At 39.0% G+C, this 18825-nt stretch overlaps 1 protein-coding gene across 1 annotated transcript in view; it reads right to left on the bottom strand.

Annotated features, from left to right (window-relative positions):
• UVSSA (UV stimulated scaffold protein A) overlaps positions 1 to 18825 on the bottom strand; it is a 51574-nt gene that overhangs the window by 23719 nt on the left and 9030 nt on the right. Inside the window, exon 7 of the mRNA XM_042812174.1 lies at positions 4720 to 4831. Coding sequence (XP_042668108.1) covers positions 4720 to 4831 — 112 coding nt within the window. The remainder of the gene's footprint in view (positions 1 to 4719; positions 4832 to 18825) is intronic.

Here is an 18825-nt window from a genome sequence, read left to right as displayed (position 1 = left end):
TGCAGAGAGGGACCTGGGCGTCCTGGTGGATGACAGGTTGGCCATGAGCCAGCAGCGTGCCCTCATGGCCAAATAGGCCAATGGCATCTGGGGTGCATCAAAAAGAGCGTGGCCAGCAAGTTACGGGAGGTGATCCTCCCCCTCTACTCTGCCCTGGTAAGGCCTCATCTGGAGTGCTGTGTCCAGTACAAAAAAGACAGGGACCTCTTGGAAAGAGTCCAGCGGAGGGCCACAAAGATGGTGAAGGGCCTGGAGCATCTCTTCTATGAAGAAAGGCTGAGTGAACTGGGTCTATTTAACCTTGAGAAAAGAAGACTGAGAAGGGATCTCATCCAGGTTTATAAATACCTGAGGTGTGGGGGCCATAGCAGTGAGGCCAGTCTCTTTTCAGGGCTGAGTGGAGACAGGACAAGGGGAAACAGCCGGAAACTGCAGCAGAGGAACTTCCGCACAAATGTGCGCAAGAACTTCTTTACAGTGAGGTGACGGAGCACTGGAACAGGCTGCCCAGGGAGGTGGTGGAGTCTCCTTCTCTGGAGATGTTCAAGAACTGCCTGGATGCCTACCTGTGCGACCTGCTGTAGGGAACCTGCTTTGGCAGGGGGGTTGGACTCGATGATCTCTGGAGGTCCCTTCCAACCCCTACAATTCTGTGAATTCTGATGACAGAAAAATTAAACTCTTTTCCTTCAAGAGTAAGCAGTAAAAACAAGTCTTTCACTCAGTATTTCAGATCCATTTAGGTGCTGTATTTGGACATGTAAACTCAACACCAGAAGCACAGGGCTTGTGCCTTTTCCTCATGAATTCCAGATTTTCGTGTGTACCAATAAAAACATGGACTGGAAGAATATGCAACTACAGGATCAACAAGTGATCATTCTCTAAGAGGTGTTCCAGCACCACACACACCACCCTCTGAGCAAAACATTTCTTCCTTAATTGCTTCTCAACTTTAATGGTACTTTTTCCCTCGTCAAAGATTACTTTTAAGTAAAGAACACCTCAGCTTTTAAGTAGTTGGCATACACACACAAGTGGAAGTTACACATCAACAGATAAGAACCAGAGCAACCCAATGCAAATTTTTTCACAGCATTGTTTGTCTTTCAGTCCAGCCCTTCCCTTTAACAGCACAACACATTAAGAGGGCTCTGTGGTACCACAGGATGGCTGATCTCTTGTCTGTTGCAGACATCAGGTGCAAGTGTAAATAAGGATTATACAAATGGGAGGTCATTAAAAGTCTGGTAATGCTAATTTGGCATGACAACCTTAATGGGTTATATCTTCATACTTCAGTTATCTAATCACCTAAATTCTTTTAACAAATTTACATTTAATCATACAAATGGAAATTCAAATTGACTCGTTTAATTCTCCACCCAAACTGCACCCATCCTCAGTTCATCTAATATATTAAATATCACCATCCATTTTGGGATCAACTCCATGCACATACATACACTCAAAGATATTGCATTTGTGCCTGGCATACAAAACCTCCTGTGTCTAAATATCATTTTTCACAAATGTTTCAGATCTCATGAGATCCACAACCGCATGCACATATTATCAGCAACAGTATGTGAACTTGAAATGCACCTTGTTGGTAGGATACTTCCATTTTCCCAAGAGAAGTGAAGGAAAATAAAGTGATTTTTAAATCAATAATCTTAACGATTCTATGATTCTATGTGATGTTTCAATCAATGTAGATGACCAGGAGGTTTTACAGTTTTTTCTGAGAAGCTGTTCACTTTTTCTGGCTTGTTCAGGTAAAATAGCACAAGAAAAATGCTTTAAATTGTTCACATCTTCTCCATAGCACTGAGAATTTATTTTGCATGGAAGATTCAGTGCTGCAATTCAGGCTGCTGTCTTAGCTCAGAATCCTCATGAACTAAAGATGAACAAACAACATATAGCAAAAAAACCAACTGGACTACACGATGATAAATCTAAAGTAACCCCTACGGTAACTACACTCACACAGGGAAAAAAGAGCCACATTTAATTAGATATGCAGCTATCTAACATAACCAGCTCTCCATGATAACACACTATACTTAATACATTCTTGTGTATTTTGGTAATGCACTTTTCTAAACAACAAAAAAGAAAAACTAGCCAAAGGGATGCTTACTTTGTTTTCACTTGTGGAAAATGCATGCAAAAGTCAATTTTTACACAGCTATCAACTGTACTCATGCAGACCTGAAGTAATTGCATAAGAGTCATTTTGTTTATGCAGTAGCTATATACTGGCTCCTGAAATAGATTTTGAACTAGTAACTGATGAGTTGGACCAATACATGCATAGAACTGCCTGGATAGATACTCTTTCCTGAACTGGGAGCTTAGGTAATAACTTTTGATGACAGCAAGAAAACCTGAACGCCTTCAGAAATACCAGGAATGATTCGTTTCGTTCAAAATGCCATTTTCAACAAATACGTGATAAAGAACAACCAACCATGACCATTAGTTCCCACATAACAGCAAGCATACAAAATGTGAGATAGGTAACATTTTCTGATTGGTTTCCTCACTGTAAGATGCATTCCAATCAGCAGTAGTTTAAACAGGCCAGGTTGGATGGGGCCCTGGGCAGCCTGGTCTAGTATTAAATGTGGAGGTTGGTGGCCCTGCCTGCAAGTGGGGGGGGTTGGAACTTCATGATCCTTGAGGTCCCTTCCAGCCCAAGCCATTCTGTGATTCTATGAGTCTATGAAATACAAATTGGGAATTCTTTTAAAGCATTTTACAGACATTTAAAAAATATCCTGGGATAGCAGGAGTGCTAGTGTGAGGTGACTGGACACTAAGTTATGGCAGGCTTGTAATAACTAAACCCATTTACTCATTTATTATAATCACCAATGTTTTATGACTCTCCTTAATTATATGTACATAAGAAACTTCTCACAGCTATCTGGAAGGCTGCTAGCCCTTTCTTACATTATATTCTTTTTTGTTGTTGCTGCTGCCAGTTCCACTACTAGCAATAATCAGAACTTAGTGTTCATTGCATGACTAAGGCAGTTAGGATAGCCAACGTGTTGTTCAGTGTCTTCTCAAATAAGTGTATCTTGTTAGCATGAAGAAAAAAGAGAAGCTGCTCAGTTGCTATGTGTGTCTTACAGTCTCCACCACTGTCCTGCGATCACTTTCAATGAATACACTCAGCTCCACTCTCCAACCACAATGCTACCTCAACACACTCAGCTTCCTAGTACTCCATCTTTCCCAACTTTTGGTTGGACAAAGTACATGTCTGTAGATTGTGTCAAGCAACACCTATGCTAAGAGTCAAACCAAGCACATTGCAGCCATCTGCTCACCAGGGCAATACTTTAATCTCAGTCTTCTATATACAGTAGATATGTTGCATGCTTTTTAGAGGTACAGAGAAACGAAGATATACACCTTTAGACCAAGCCCTTAGGTGGGGAAAACAGACAGGTGTGCAGACTGCACAGGCCTTATGTCCAAAGGTGCCAAGATGTCTTCATACATTAAATCCAGATATGTTAAAACAGACTGAGGCCCAATGTCACACCAAGAGACATCCGGAAGCTGACTGCAGCTACTACAGGTTATCATTACTGAAAATCTTTTGCTGTCTGTAACCAAATTTGGTAGCAGAAGACAACAAAATGGTCACTTGAGACACACTGTCTTGGGTTTACATAGACACACACACCCTTGTTTCACCAAAAAGATGCATTTGACACATACAGAAGAGAGCTAGAGCCTGAATTTTATGACGTAAACTGCAGATAAGTAAAAATTAAGCATGTACAGGATTGAAAAAGGTAACACAACACCACCTTACACAACCACCTACAGAGAAATGTACAAGCAAGAAACTTACTCTAATGTCTAAGGTTTTTTAACTCCATTGTTTTGACAGCTACCCTCTCCTCTACAACAAACTGAAATCTCCTGAATCTTAAAATGCAAAACGCTACACAGACCTGCAAAGCTGCAGACACTTAATCAGTTAGACATACAAAGGACAAGAAGTAGTGCACAGAAATTAAATTGATATGAACTTTCCTCAGTTACCCCTCACTCAATTTCACAGAAACACATTACAAGTGTGTGTATATATAATCTTTAGAATGGATTAAAAGAAGACTTGCTTCATTTAAACAAAGCAGACAAGACCAAGATTATATTTCGTCTCCTGGTACGTGCTTTATGGCTAGAATTCTCTGCTCAAAGGCTGAGTTCCTTTTAATGTGATAGCAATACCTAACAACAAGCCTAACTTCAGAGCTGTAAGTTGGCTACTCCATGGTAGGAAGCAGTTGTGCATCTCCAACTGACTTTCATGCTATTAATCAAGAGACAAAACTTTATCCCATCTCACCAGACTGTTACCAATATTTCTAATATTCAGTCCTTTACTTTGCAGTACATTCATTCCCCATGTTTAGGGTACACACAAACACACACAGTGCTGCTTCTGGCTCTAACTACAATGGGACACAGTGGAACAAAATTAGCTTCAAGTCTTAGTTGCTCTTGCTCCTGGAAAGTATTTATTTTTCTAGAGCCAACTGCTGCTCCCCTTTCGATGTAACGACTTCCTCATAGCCAGAGAGATTACCCACACCACTGATCACTTTATTACTTCATAATGGCTGTTTATTTACTTTAGTGCAGCAGTAACATGCAAGGGTAAAGCCTTTCACAGCTGGGCAAACTCACCATATTCCTTACGCAGGTGGTCTGGAATGTGGGGCTCATAACCTTCCTTCTCAGGGACCTCCACAAAGTCATCTTCATCATCATCTTCATCATCATCATCTGAAGCTTTCATCTACAGAGATAATTATTATTTTTTTAAAATGTAAAGACAGCTTCTCATTTCCCTTTACACTGCAAATATTTCACCATGACTGCCCTACTGAGGCTCTCTATGTCAAAAGCATTTTCCTAATTATGTATTTAGTCTTCATCTAAGATTAGAACTTTGGTTAACATTTTATCTTTTAAGCCACACTTTATCCTAGGGGCTTCTTTAAAGACTCTTTTATCCATTACAACAGATGCAGTTGCTGAAGCTTGAGAAAGTGTGGAATTATAAAATAAAACAAAAAAATCTTAGAATAACATATAGGCTTTGACTTAATGATCAAATTAAAGTCTTATCTCTTCTCCTTTGCTTGATTTTACTCATTCAGCTGCCCTCAAATAGTCCATGGCATGCTACCTAGTATCACAAGGGTTCATAAACAGAGCAGACAAATGGGACAGGAATCTGATGGACTGGACAGCTAATACTGACCGAAGTCAGAACATGCAGCTACATCTGTACGCTAGTGTTTAACTGGGTTGCTTTGCAGCAGCACTAACAATGCTGACAGTACAAATTCATATGCACAAAGCCTAGAAAAAAAATTTTAGAACATAATTGACAAGCTGAAACATAGAAATGGAGTTTCTACCAATTAACCAGGTCAATTAACACACGTAAGTGGCTTCCTACATTTCATTTCAGCCAGCTACTGCTATATATGGCCAAGCAAGCCTCTACAATTTGTTCTAAGTTTGTTTCACACCTAAAAATGATTTATTTCTGCCATAGTGCACGAAAGGTACAAGAATCTGTGAGACCTCAAACAAGGTCTGTACTATCAGAACTACACATATGAAATACAAGTGTTGCCTAAAAGGTACCAGTTAAAAGGTACCAGTGCTGAAGGTTCTGTCCACCTCTGGAGTCACCTAAATATAAACAACACCATGATTTGCACATTATCATATGCTTGCCATGCACTTTTATAAGTTGAGGATGCAATAAGGGAGTACTGACTAAAAGCAACCTTTTCACAGAGCTCTCTATCACTTTTTTCAACTTCACTGCAACAAGCCAAAGCTATAGATAAGGAATTGCATCATTTTTACTATTTTCAGCTGTGTTTTTGCTTTCCTGCTATACCTGACTGCTGTTGATATTCATACCAACTACTCATTGAAAACACACAGGAGGATACCACAGGTTTTGCCTGCAGCAGAATTTTCCCAATTTAATTCACTACTCCAATCGTGTGTCACAGTTGAGTTCCTTTAAATCATACATATACTCTGAATCAAAAAAACTAGAAACCAATTTGATTTATTGAACATAGTTTAAAAATAAAAAAAGTCAGCACTTCTTCAGCGTTACTTGCAAACTGGATTGAAACTCATTTCTAATAAGCAAAATTAACTGCTATTAATATGCACTTCTAATGAAAAGATGGCACAAGGCTGAAGTATGATTCTTCCTTTTCTTTAAAAAAAGACTTTGATCTAAGATCTGCAGTTCCAGATGGAATAAAAAAGACAAAAAAAAAAAAATTTACTCTCTTGAAGAACAGAACACATTTACCAGACCACGCTACCACACACAGAGAATACCTAAACAGTCTTTATTTTGAAATAAAGTCCTAGCACAACCATGTTTGAAAGAAGCCTGCTGCCAAAGACAAGCAGCACACCCACAACACAGCCCCATTGCCACTACCTCCCATCGGCAACGAGCGACTTGCTGGGCTACGTGGAAGATCCCTACCTTACATCCTAGCTTACTTTAATCCCACTGCAATTGTTTCTTCTCATCTAAAGGAAGGATGCAATTCAGGCCCTACCTGGCATGGCCAAGACAGACTCATGCTGAATCTGATCTCCAGCAGAAATCAAAATAGAATTCTAATGCGAAAAAAATAAAGTCAAATATTCTACCACTAAAACTTGTGAAGGCTGAACATGAGAAAGAAGAGCAGCTGTGTTACACTGCAACTTTTAGAAAATCTTCCCAATGGTATTCAGAAAGGAAAACAACAAAGCTCTGTATTCTGCACACCACGAGAGGGCTAAAGACTGACGGTAGTTTGTGTCTTGATTTTAAAATTCTACTTGTGTTGCTACCCCTTGTTATTTGCTAGGGGTAATTCAATGAAGCTTGTCAATAACACCCATTACTATTCCTCCAGCTAGAAACAGAGCAACATTTAATTTTCCATATGCAGGTTTCACTTCTCATTTAGCTATTAAAGAAGATCAAGCCAAGCCCAAACTTGCTATGGAAGACCTTAGCCTGTTTGTTCCATAGCATAAAAGCAGAACAACATTCACTTTGCACTGTTATTTTCTCTGTTTTGCATTTCCATGGCTTTTACTTAGCATTCTGAATACACCTCAACAGCAACAAGTATAAGGAACCAAGAAATAATGATAAACTAGCAAAAGAAAACTCAGTTCAGACAGAACATTTAACTTAATAGACGTAAGGTAGAATACAAGCACTCGTGTGCATGACAACCTGAGAGGACCAGAAAGAATCCACAAGAATTCCATCTGTAGCTGAAATTTCCTCTTTCTTTTTTCACGTGCTATTGGAGATGAATAGACCTCTGAACATAATATACTAACATGCAGAATGCTTTGCTAACCCTCAACTTGAAAACTGCATTGGAAGCAACTTTCCTGTATTACCTGCATGCTCTCAAACTTTAGAGCACGTGAACAGCCTGACGGAGAGAAGGCATAATCAGATGCAAATTCACTTTGTTTAGGTATAATCCATGAACTGTGCATTCGAGTACTATGGAAAACATTAATCATAGGAAACTGTAATTTTTGTTATCAGTCTAACACTAATCAAAAGGGAAACCTGTCACTGCCGCTGACCTGTGAAACGTCCCAATTATACTCTGCGGAAATGACAGGAGCACTTAACTTCCTCACTGAGTAAATGACGACGATCAATCAAGTTTGAATAACAATGAGCCACGGAGCTGAAAATTATTTTTTGTATAGAATCTACCCAGGAATTTATGAAAGGTGAAAAGCAACCCAAGGTTTTAGGGGCATTATGGCTTTCAGCTAGTGCACTGCATATCAAACACTAAACAGAATTTATGTGTTTTAATTTTCTAAAAGGTAGATGTGGACTTGGTGCTACAATGCATAACATATAATGCCAGATTTTAAATATGGGGGTCATTTTCATAAAATATTATGCTTATTGTTCACACCCTTGAATTTCACTGGGGTATCCTATTAAATTCAGATTTCCTGTAAAAAAAAAAAAAAACAAAAAACAAAATTAACTGCTTAGCTAACTTTCAGGAATTAAGTCCCCTTTTTAATTCAAACAGACATAAAATCTTTATTTTGATAACATCTTTAACAAGACAACTTATCTTTTTTGCTCTCAAATATAAAACATCACCAGTGGAGACTCAAGAAGTCACTCAGAGGCAGTGGCTAGTTCCATCTCAATTTATGGCACTCCAGCAGTACTTCAGAGCCATCCCACTGATACTGTTTTGTTCCATTCCCTTTACACAGAAAGGAGGAGAGCGTGTGGGCAACAGCATTGGTCAGAAATGTCTTTTTTTTTTTCTCCAATTCCACTTTTCAACCATGAACAAAGTTCCACAGCAAACTCTACAGATGCTTTTTGAAAGTTCATCCACTTGTTATCCATGTCCCCACTATAGATGAGCTTTTCAGGCAATTGCCATGAATTACCAACTATTAAAATACATATTTAAGACAATGTGTTTTTGTGACTGAATAAGTTAGAATCCTTTAGGAATGAGTAGTTAGACACTCACAAATGTGAAAAACAAGACTGATAAAAACAAACACTACACCATTTGTAGTGTTCTATACTGGAAGAAGAGTAAGGTATAAGCTCAAGTGATAAATACTTGATAAATACTAGAAGACAAAGCTTTTCTTGCAGCATACAGAACTAAACAACTCTACGCAGCCATGCAACTAGCTGTTACTAAACAAGCTGTTAAGGAATGTGGGGGAAAATATCGTTTTCTCAAATCCATTTCAATTACCAGGTGACACAAAGGAAGTCCTTAGCTTAGTTGAGCAGCTTGGGAGAGAGAAGGTGAGCTAATGCTTTCCCTCTAGTGCTACAGGATGGTCTGCTGAAGGAAGACCAAACAGATTCCCACACATCAGCAGCTGCATGCACATCTCCTGATCACCAAGTCTGATGGAAAGATTTTCAGCTCAGTGTTGAACTGCTCTGCACCCACAGTGACAAAGCAATAGTTTTCCTGAGTAGATACCTCACTGTGCAAGGAAACAGGATTTTGCTGGGCACTTTGCAAATCTGGGGGCTGAACTGATTTGAAAATGAGAATACAGTAAAATCACAGAATCACCCGGGTTGGAAGGGACCTCAAGGATCATGTAGTTCCAACCCCCCTGCCTAACAGGGCCACCAAACACACACATTCAGATCAGGTTGCCCAGGACCCCGTCCAACCTGGCCTTAAACACATCCAAGGACGGGGCATCCACAACCTCCCTGGGCAGCCCATTCCAGGGCCTAACCACTCTCCTTGTAAAGAAAAAAAAAACAAACAAAAAATGAAACACGGAAACCCATGTATTATTTTCATTGCAACCAGTTAGCACGTTCCTCAATTCTCCAAATTTTCATTAAAAATTTAAAATAGTGGTGACCTCTCCAGCAAGACAAGCACAATCAAGCCATTTGTTCCCTAATCACAGCTGTTTCCTAACCAATCTCCACCTAAACAACAAAAAAAAAACAACAACTGAAAACAGATACGGTATATCCCCAGAAATGCAATCCTATCTTCTACTTTGGAGTTATCATTCCAAGAGCCCAGTGGTTAGTGTAGCTCAGCATAGTTAAATGTCTTGCTCCGTCATCCCAACTAGTTATAAACCTAAATAAACAGAATCATAGAATCCTTAGAGTTGAAGAGACCTCTGAGAGCCAACTAGTCCAAGTCCTCTGCAATAATATAGAAATAAATTAATTAAAACAACGCAGAATCTTCACCCACCATATGCCACATTGAAATACGCAAGGGAAAGCCTTTGGTCCTCTTCCCAGTTTTATACAAATTGATTGTTACTTTCTATTAAGAGGCTTTAAAAACTCCGAGTCTCTGCAATCATAATTAAATTAAGCAATAAAATGACTGAAATACACTGCAATCAGTTTATAGGAGTAGATGTTCAGCATTCATTAATTATTTTAGAAAAAGAAAAGATAGCACACGAAGAAGTCCTATCTACTTACTAAAACATCACTTGCAAACTACAGCTGGGACCATTAAATAAATTTGGCATGGTCTAATTAACTTGGTTTGCAATCTCACTTACTTTTCACCCAAGAAATCACTTTTGTTCAGTTTTATGTGTGTCTGTTTCCCTTTTCTTTTTTTTTTTTTTTTTAAAAAAAAAAAATGATGTAAGGCATCCTCAGGCAAGTGAACTCTAAACTTCATTTGTCTTTCAGCAGGCTTGATGGCTATGCATTTAAAAACCCATTCTATCTTATAAACTAAAAATTAAATGTACTCAGCTGTGATGGTCGTCATTGCATCTGCTATTTATATGCTAATACCCTCACTGGAAGATCTTGCAAATTATTCCACCATGCCAATATCTCATGTGCACCTACTCAAAGCCAACTAAATATTTTTCTAGAGGCAGAAGATTTCAGGTTAGGGAATCAGAATATTTATCACCACAGAGCCCAGCTAAAGGGGCAACCTTAAGCAAGTACATTTTTTATTCGACCACAACACAAAACATACTTCAGTCATCTGAAATGAAATTTGGGGATATTCTATGCAACCAAACACAGAGTGCATAAGAATAATTTCTTCAGTACCAGCAATAGAAATTGAATAATCAAACAACATATCGTGCACAGAAGGACTTTTAAAAGTTCCTCCTTCTTCTCCATCCTTTTACATTATCCAATAAATGAAGAAAAGTAAAAAGTAAATAAATGCTGTCAAAACGCCAGATTCCAGAATTGTGCTCGAGTTTTTCCTGAATGAAACACAAAAGAGTTGTATTTATAGGGACACCCACACACACTCCCTCCATTCTGCTCCATGATTTGAGCATAAATTCAGATCTATATGACTACAAATCAAGATATGTGGTCCAGGCAAATGACGTTTTATGTCTACCAATAAAAGTATCACTGTTCATTTTACTTGTAATTGCTCAACAACACATAGGCTACTGGGACAACCTGACTTTTATTCAGGAATGAATTATTTCATAATTTCCAGAAGTTAGCAGAAATGCTTAAAGGGTTTGAGTTCAAGAAGTTAGTGCTGAACTGGTGTATATTGCTGTGAATTGCTTCAGCACTAAGAACTATCCAGCAAAGCAGATTTTCTGTAGAGCACTATATGTTAGCAATAGTCTGTGAGCATGATGAGTGTCCTAGTGGCACAAGCTTGGGGGTCACTCAAGACTTGTATCAAAGCCTTCTTATTCTGGCCAGCGTTAAACAGAGCTTAGACATGGGTCCTAACACAAGAAGTACAAAGAGCTGTTGCAGTGGTACAGAGGAGGCCCTGGCATAGGATGCTCAGAGTTGTGGATGCCCCATCCCTGGAGGTGCTCAAGGCCGGGTTGGATCGGTCTTGGCCAGCCTGAGCTGGTGGGGGGTAACCAGTCCATGGCAGGAGGTTGGGGCTGGGTGGGCTTTAATGTCTCCTCCAACCCAAACCATTCTATGACACTGAATGAACAATAGTGGTGATGCACACTGCACAAAACCTCTATAATTACTGTGTTTCTGATTCCTAGAAGACAAGCCTTTAGATTTTAACACAGACGCATGCAAATTTATTTAGAAAATACCAGATCTCAAGATGCAAGTCCTTTGTTCTTCATGAACCGTTGTTGAGAAATAAATCCACCTGTATGCAATTTAGAGTTTTACAGAGAACAACAGTTACTCCAATAAACAGATGCATTTAACCCCATTATCTCAAGAAGATATGGCAAAGCAAGTTTAGTACTTCTTTAGCAGTAACCACTGAAGATACATCCTCAAATGTATTTTGTACTCCACTACTCTGACTTATTTCAATCACCAAAGCCTTTAGTATAGTAGAAAAGCAGAGATCTCTTGCATAATACTGGATTTTCATGGAAGAAATACTGCATTCAAGGTAAATGTAAAAGTTTTACTTCAACTGCCAAAGAACCCCTAACAGCTTTTCTTTCATCTGTTCCGGAGCTTAAACAGATGTCTGCTGTCTTTCATTATTAAAGTTCTTCAATGTTAAAAAAAAAAAAAAGCCCCCTAACAAAATCACTGCTGACCACCTACATTTGATACCTATGTTTCATTTGTACCATCAGAAGCAGCTGACTGTGGTGTGCATTGGTCCTTTGAATGTTTTCATGAAATATTTATATAAAAATAAACCATACTTTCCAAAGCACTGGAATGCATCTCCGCAATGTGGTTACTGTAGTTACTCCTCAGGCACTACATCTTACTGCACAGTAAGCATACATACAACATGCATACATACACACAAACACTACAGTATTTCATAGAATCACACAATCATAGAATCCTTAGGTTGGAAGGAACCTTTAAAGGTCATCTAGTCCAACTCCCAGTGGACAGGGATATGCACGGTTAGATCAGGTTGCCCAAGGTCTGATCCAGCCTCGCCTTGAAAGCCTCAGGGCTGGGGCATCCACCACATCTCTGGGCAACTTGTGCCAGTGCCTCATCACCCTCACTGTAGAAGACATTTCCCTTACATGCAATCTAAATCTACCTTAAGTTTGAAATAATTTCTCCTGGTCCTATCAGCACAGACCCTGCTAAAGAGCCTGTCTCCTTACTTCCCGTAGTCCCCCTTTAGATACTGCACAGCCGCCATCAGGTCGCAGCAGAGCCTTCTCTTCTCAAATAATTTCCTGTTGTTTTTGTCATCCAGCTTATCATTCACACTGGGAGATGAGCTAATAATATCTCATTCCATCAGTTTCCAAGTTCTCTGATTAAGTAGAGACTGAACTTCATAATTACATGTTCACTACCTGATTTATTGAGTTAGAAGGGAATGGTTTTACTCTCTGGGTACCGATAGAAAAATTCTTTCTCCTGGATTAGGTTCCAGTCGGTTCAGATCCCTGCCACAACAGGAGCTCTACTCCCAGACCAAGGGAGGTTCCCACTGGGAACCATCACAGGTGGAAATGGAAACAGGACAGCCACTTATACCTGCTGTTCACGTTTAAACCAACTTTTAGCCAAGTGAAAAACCACCAGAATATATAAGCTGTTTTCCTGTTCAGCTCCCACAAATAGTACAACAGCAACCTGTACAGAGCTACCTGCTAAGAAGTGGATTTGCTAACTGCATAACACAAGAAATACCTGGCAGAATTTCATTTGCAATTATTTCATAGTTATGGAATGGATGAAATTTAACAAAAGAAAAGAAAAGCATAAAATACTGTTATTTGCCTTAGCTGTGTCTCAAAAACCAAACACGGTTTATTGCTACCTCATGACTTCCTTTGAGTAAAAAAACTCCACAAAGTGCCTACAGGTCTTCAATCATCTTAACATAAAGAGGAAGGTTTGCAGGTTTGAAGATTGAAGTGTGATGAAGCCAACAAAGCTGTAGAATCCACAAACCAAGTGACAAGAAATCTTTTTTAGGATCTATATTCAGACAGCAACATATGTAGAGCAGAGATCGTAAGATGCAGGAGAACTCTCTATTTTGTCAAGAAAGCAGCTGCCATACAGCCACTGTCAAGGTTACAGCATTACCTTTAACAGACACTGTGCTTTACCAGCTCCACCCTTTCCTAATCCTGCTAGGTATTTTCCTCTGTATGCTGTTCCCTGCATGCAGTTGTGGGCAGTACTGTTCACAGCCATTTTTAAAGGCTGTAGAGTGAGGCACAGGACCACAGCCATTTGTGGACCAAAAACTTGCCTTATGGTCTGATATCTCAAAGGGAAAGCAAAAGACCTGCTTTCTTCTTCCTTCCAAAGAGAAGCTCCTACCATTGCTTTTCAGCGAGCCCAAGCTCTTTATAAAATCACGAAGAATATTTTAAGTAATGTTTTGAATTATTCAATCCCTTTATTGAGTGCTTTAATCAGAGGACTACACATGATAAAAGCTAAGTATTAAAGATGCAAAAAAAAAAAAAAAAAAAAAAAAGTCTATCTTAGCAGTAGTCATTGTTGTTATGGAATTTTAGGAAATGTGATTTTCATCTAAGATGTAGTATAACAAGATTCCCATTAGCACTGAGTGATGCAATAAGTCCTACTGCATTTGAGAGATTACCACCTATTGCTTTGACAGGATCAAACTCATGCTGCTAAGCCTTGGTATTCATCACCAACGTATGTATGGGTCTACATTTTGTTATGCAGCCTGCACACACACACAGAAGCAGTAACTAAATCACAGCTTATTTCAAGGATCACATTTTAACTACCTATTTGTTAAAAGTTTTTTTCAGATTTTGTATTTCTTACAGATGAATAAACCTGAAATAAACAAACCTAATTTATGATAGGCAACAAGTCAGCAAAATAGTCCATGCAAGACATAGATAACATTATGTATATTCCCAATAGTAGGTTCTAGGCACAAAGATGTCACTGACATAAGCATCTTTATTTTAGTGTTACTGCACCAGCTAGATTTAAGTGAGTTACTACAATAAATTCACTAGTGTTCCAAGCCTAGATTTTTCCCCTTTTTTTAAAATAAACATACATACTCAGCAATGCACCTCCACTGAACTTCACAAACACATTCTATTCACTTCAATGCACAGTTTCCCTTTGTAAAGTAGGACACATAAAAAGCAGAAAGCAAATTTATATCTGAACATACATTGCTCAGTATTGAAAGATGAATCAAGGGAGATGACCCTTCAGCCTGGAAAACTTAAACACAGCATAAGGGTTAACTTGGTGATACAGACACCCTACTTTATTTTACACTCTATTAGAAGAGCTCCAAATTGCATTGTGCGACCTGCGAATCAGATAGGGATCAGAGGTCACCACAGTGACAACTTCAAGAATTCATGACTAGATCTGCATAACAAGATATTTTTAATAACTTCCTAACAGCAGCAGGCTGTATAGCTACTGCAAAGCAGAAAATGTAACACAGCAACTCAGTTCTAGGAAAGAGAATGAAAAAAAGCAGAGCAATAAACTAGATGATTAAACTCTTAAACAGGAAAGGAATGTTCTGAGAGTTAGTTTTACAGTGTTTTACATCACACCTATATCCCAGTAAGGCTCAAGAAAATAGAACAAGCCTTTTTGCTAAGAAGAGATTGAGAAAGACATTTCATACATAAAAATAGGTATCATCTGAAGGTAAAATTGAGGAAAGATGGAAGAGGAATCTGAATATTCTGTGTTCACTTTCACAGCTACTGTTGACTTGGCTCTTAAGATAAATACTAACTAAACAGAAGATTAGAAGTGTTGCCTGGTGTATTGCTTAGACCATACAAACATTACCAAAACTTTATTTATTCTGAACAGAGAACATGCTGAAATACACATATTAGGACTCAGGCAATGTTGATTTTACAATCTTTAGATGTATACTGCATATAATCTGAAGGTGTGATACTGATTTAACTATCAAATATTTCTAGAATTCTCTTACACAGAACATAACAACAAACAACTAAGTTATTCAACCTCAACATTAAGTATTTCTGATTCTTCAAAGGGACACTTTGTTAAGAGTTCGCGATTTTGTGTGCAATTTAAAGGCATGTGGGGAGAATGACAATACTCCTCAGAGGCAGCTTCTATAAAATGAAGAGAAAAAAATGAGGGTGTGAGCACAAGAAGCTGTTACACAAAGCTGGAAGGCAGGAAGAAAGCAGCAGATTTTCTGTGGCTACAGAACAACAAAATAGTCCTTGCCTTCGATCCAACTAAACACATACTTAAAGAGCTGTTCATGGAGTTATAAAACGATTACAAAGAAATAACTCATTAGCACTGAGAAAAAGCCAAGCTGTAGTTGAAGATATGGGAGAAAAAAAGCAGCAATGGTTTTGTAATCAATTGGTAGAGCTCATGGCTTAATTGATTACATAGTAAAAATTTAATCTTATTGCATAGTAAAATATTTTAAGAGCAAACATCTGACCATGAAATACTTAATTTGGAGACAATATTTGTAAAAATTTTCTGATGTTGTTCTTTCAGCTGTATTGCAGTAGGGTTTAGGGCTTGATCAGATACTGGACTACACAAGAACAGCCCCCTCCAAATCTAATTATTAATGACATTACTGAATCCAACCAGATGTTTCACATGGGTAAAGTTAAGTACAGGAATAAATCAAGATCCAAGCATACATTTAGATTTGACAGAAGATAAGGACGGGTGAAACAAAAAATAATGAAGACAGTTGATGAAAGATTATATATTTCTGGTTGTTAGTATGAGTTGAAATTAAAAATACAAAGTATAATAGGCCTGGTGTATTACCACACTGCTGATGGAGAGAAGAGCAGGATGTTTCTCACATCATCATATTGCCTACTAGCTTCTATCTGGTTAAGTTTCAGTCAGCTTAAGTATTAAACCTTTATGGCTTCCCAAAGGCAATTACATGAGAGATAAATAAACTCTCGTGTACAAAACATAGCTAATGAGCTGAGCTACATTTCTATTAATTATGTGAGAACTTCAAATATAATCCAAATGGAAAGTCATGTAAACGGAAAGCACTGTGTGTGTTTTAAATGATGCACTTGTGCTCTAAATAACTGTTAAAATTGGAAGACCTTTGTATCTACTCAGCTGCAAATCAAACACTAGACAAGTTTAGAATTGTAAGAACAAAGGGAGAAGGTATTAAGAAATAAAATTCTCTAATCAGGAAAAAAAAATTCAATGAACATTTTAGCCATCAGCAGGTTATTCCAACAGAAGAATTAAACCTTGAGAAAAAGGCATTTCTATTAAAATACCAATCTCAGCCAATAATTGCAATTGTTATTCTACAATAATTCATTTAAATAGTCAAGAACTAACTCAAAGTGTCTCTAGTGTTCTGCTGTTAGGTTTACCTGGACACACAGGCTGAGATGATGGCTGGCTTTGGATAAAGGTAGCGTAGGGAAAAATGTTGAACATGCAGTGTGCACTCCCTCTACTGGACACTGAGATTATCCTGAATATCCAGGCATTGAGAGAAAGTAGTATGTCCAGTCATCCAGGTACTGCAAAATAAAAGGCTTTTATCGCTTCTGTGCTCTTTCCCCAGCTTCAGCTAAAACTCAGATGCAGAGAAGATCAGATTTCAAAACTCTGGTTTATGTTTTCAAAATACATTTCCTGGTAGAAGTGAACACCTTATTCATGCCCTAAATAAATATTTTGCTATGATAAATAGGACCTCTGTAAGCACATAAAAACTCATTTGCCTTTGATCAATACATTGAGACTGCCACTGTCCATCCACCCCCCAGCCTCTATGAAAAACAGTAATTCAGGAAGAAATGTGTTGATGACTTCTGGAGGCACAGCAATTGGAAAGAACATTTAGAAAATCTGCTGCAACGGATTTGTTTCCTCTTACGAGGAAACTGGCTGAGGGAACTGTGATTGTTCAGTCTGGAGGAGGCTCGGGGGAGACCACACTGCTCTGCAACTACTTGAAGGGAGGCTGCAGCAAAGTGGGGGTCAGCCTCTTCTCCTGTGTAACCAGCGATGGGATTGAAGGGGACGGCCTCCAGTTACAGCAGGACAGGTTCGGGTCAGACATCAGGAACAGCAACTTCTCTGAAAGAGTGGTCAGGCACTGGAACAGGCTGCCCAGGGAGGTGGTGGAATCACCAACCTTGGGGGTTGTTCAAGAAAGAACCATTTAGATGTTGTACTGAAGGGAAAGGTTTGGTGGGAAATATTGGTGATAGGTGGGCAGTCGGACAGGGTGATATTGGAGGTCTTTTCCAACATTGGTGATTCTGTGATTCTAGACAGTCAATGGATAACTTTGTTATTCTTTTTCCTCTCCTCCCACAGCTCTTGAAAGGTATGAACAGAAGAATGCCATTGTCCACTTGCGTTGGCAGACTTTGAAAGCACTCTTTCTACAATTTAGGCTTTCTGCACACGGAGCAGAAAAAGATAACAATATCCACATCACGATAATCTATTTCAAGCCAGAGCATTTCTCTGCATGAAGCCTTCCTACAAATGACTTCATAGAAAAGAAGTTCCATAAAATTACAAAAAGATACCCCATAGTTTGCAAAGCCGTGGGGCTTCATATTTCTTACAGAGATAAAGAGAATCTCTCACAAAAACCCTGCACTCATCAACTTCCTTGATTTCAAGATGAGGGTGGGAAATGCCTTTCCCTGCCACTCCCTTCAAACTAAACCCCGAGAAGGCAGGAGGCATTCTAGCACAAGTAGGGACAGAACAGAAAGAAAGTATGGTACAAGAAATGAAAAGGAAGGCAAAGACTGAGCACAAATCAAAAAACAAGATCTGAGGAGACTGAGCAAGCCCAGGTCCTCAGCCAACTTCCCAAGTCCCTCTTGATCTGTTTTATACTTTCTGGTAAAACAAAACCACGTTCTCACTGAAGATAAGGCCTGCCTGTGGTGCAGTATCATAATTATAATCCAAGATTTGTTGCCCAGTAGTGAATTTGCCCATGTGTACTTGCAATCAGCAGTTACCAGGAAAACTGATACCGTATCAAAATGCAGAGTTATTACAGAGCAACTGCAAACCAGACAACTAACATGGGACCCTCTGTGCTCAGACATTTCATCTGCTTGCTGTCCCTGCTTATAAAACGCTCCCCTTCATTTCTAAACAAGCATCTCTACACACGAGCAGGTCTACAGCACTCACTGACTTCACAAGCTGACAAACCCCACTTGTGAAGCACCGAGCTCTGTCAGGCTGGGATGGCTGCAAGCCAGAGCTCTGCTGTCAGTGCTTCTTCACTTGCATCT

The sequence above is a fragment of the Centrocercus urophasianus genome, unplaced genomic scaffold (genome assembly GCF_019232065.1).
Source record: "Centrocercus urophasianus isolate 14NV4802_14NV808 unplaced genomic scaffold, USGS_Curo_1.0 seq_13, whole genome shotgun sequence".
NCBI classification, from domain to species: Eukaryota; Metazoa; Chordata; class Aves; order Galliformes; family Phasianidae; genus Centrocercus; species Centrocercus urophasianus.
The sequence above is the reverse complement of the archived record's forward strand: the minus strand, read 5'-3'. Positions and strand labels throughout refer to the sequence as shown.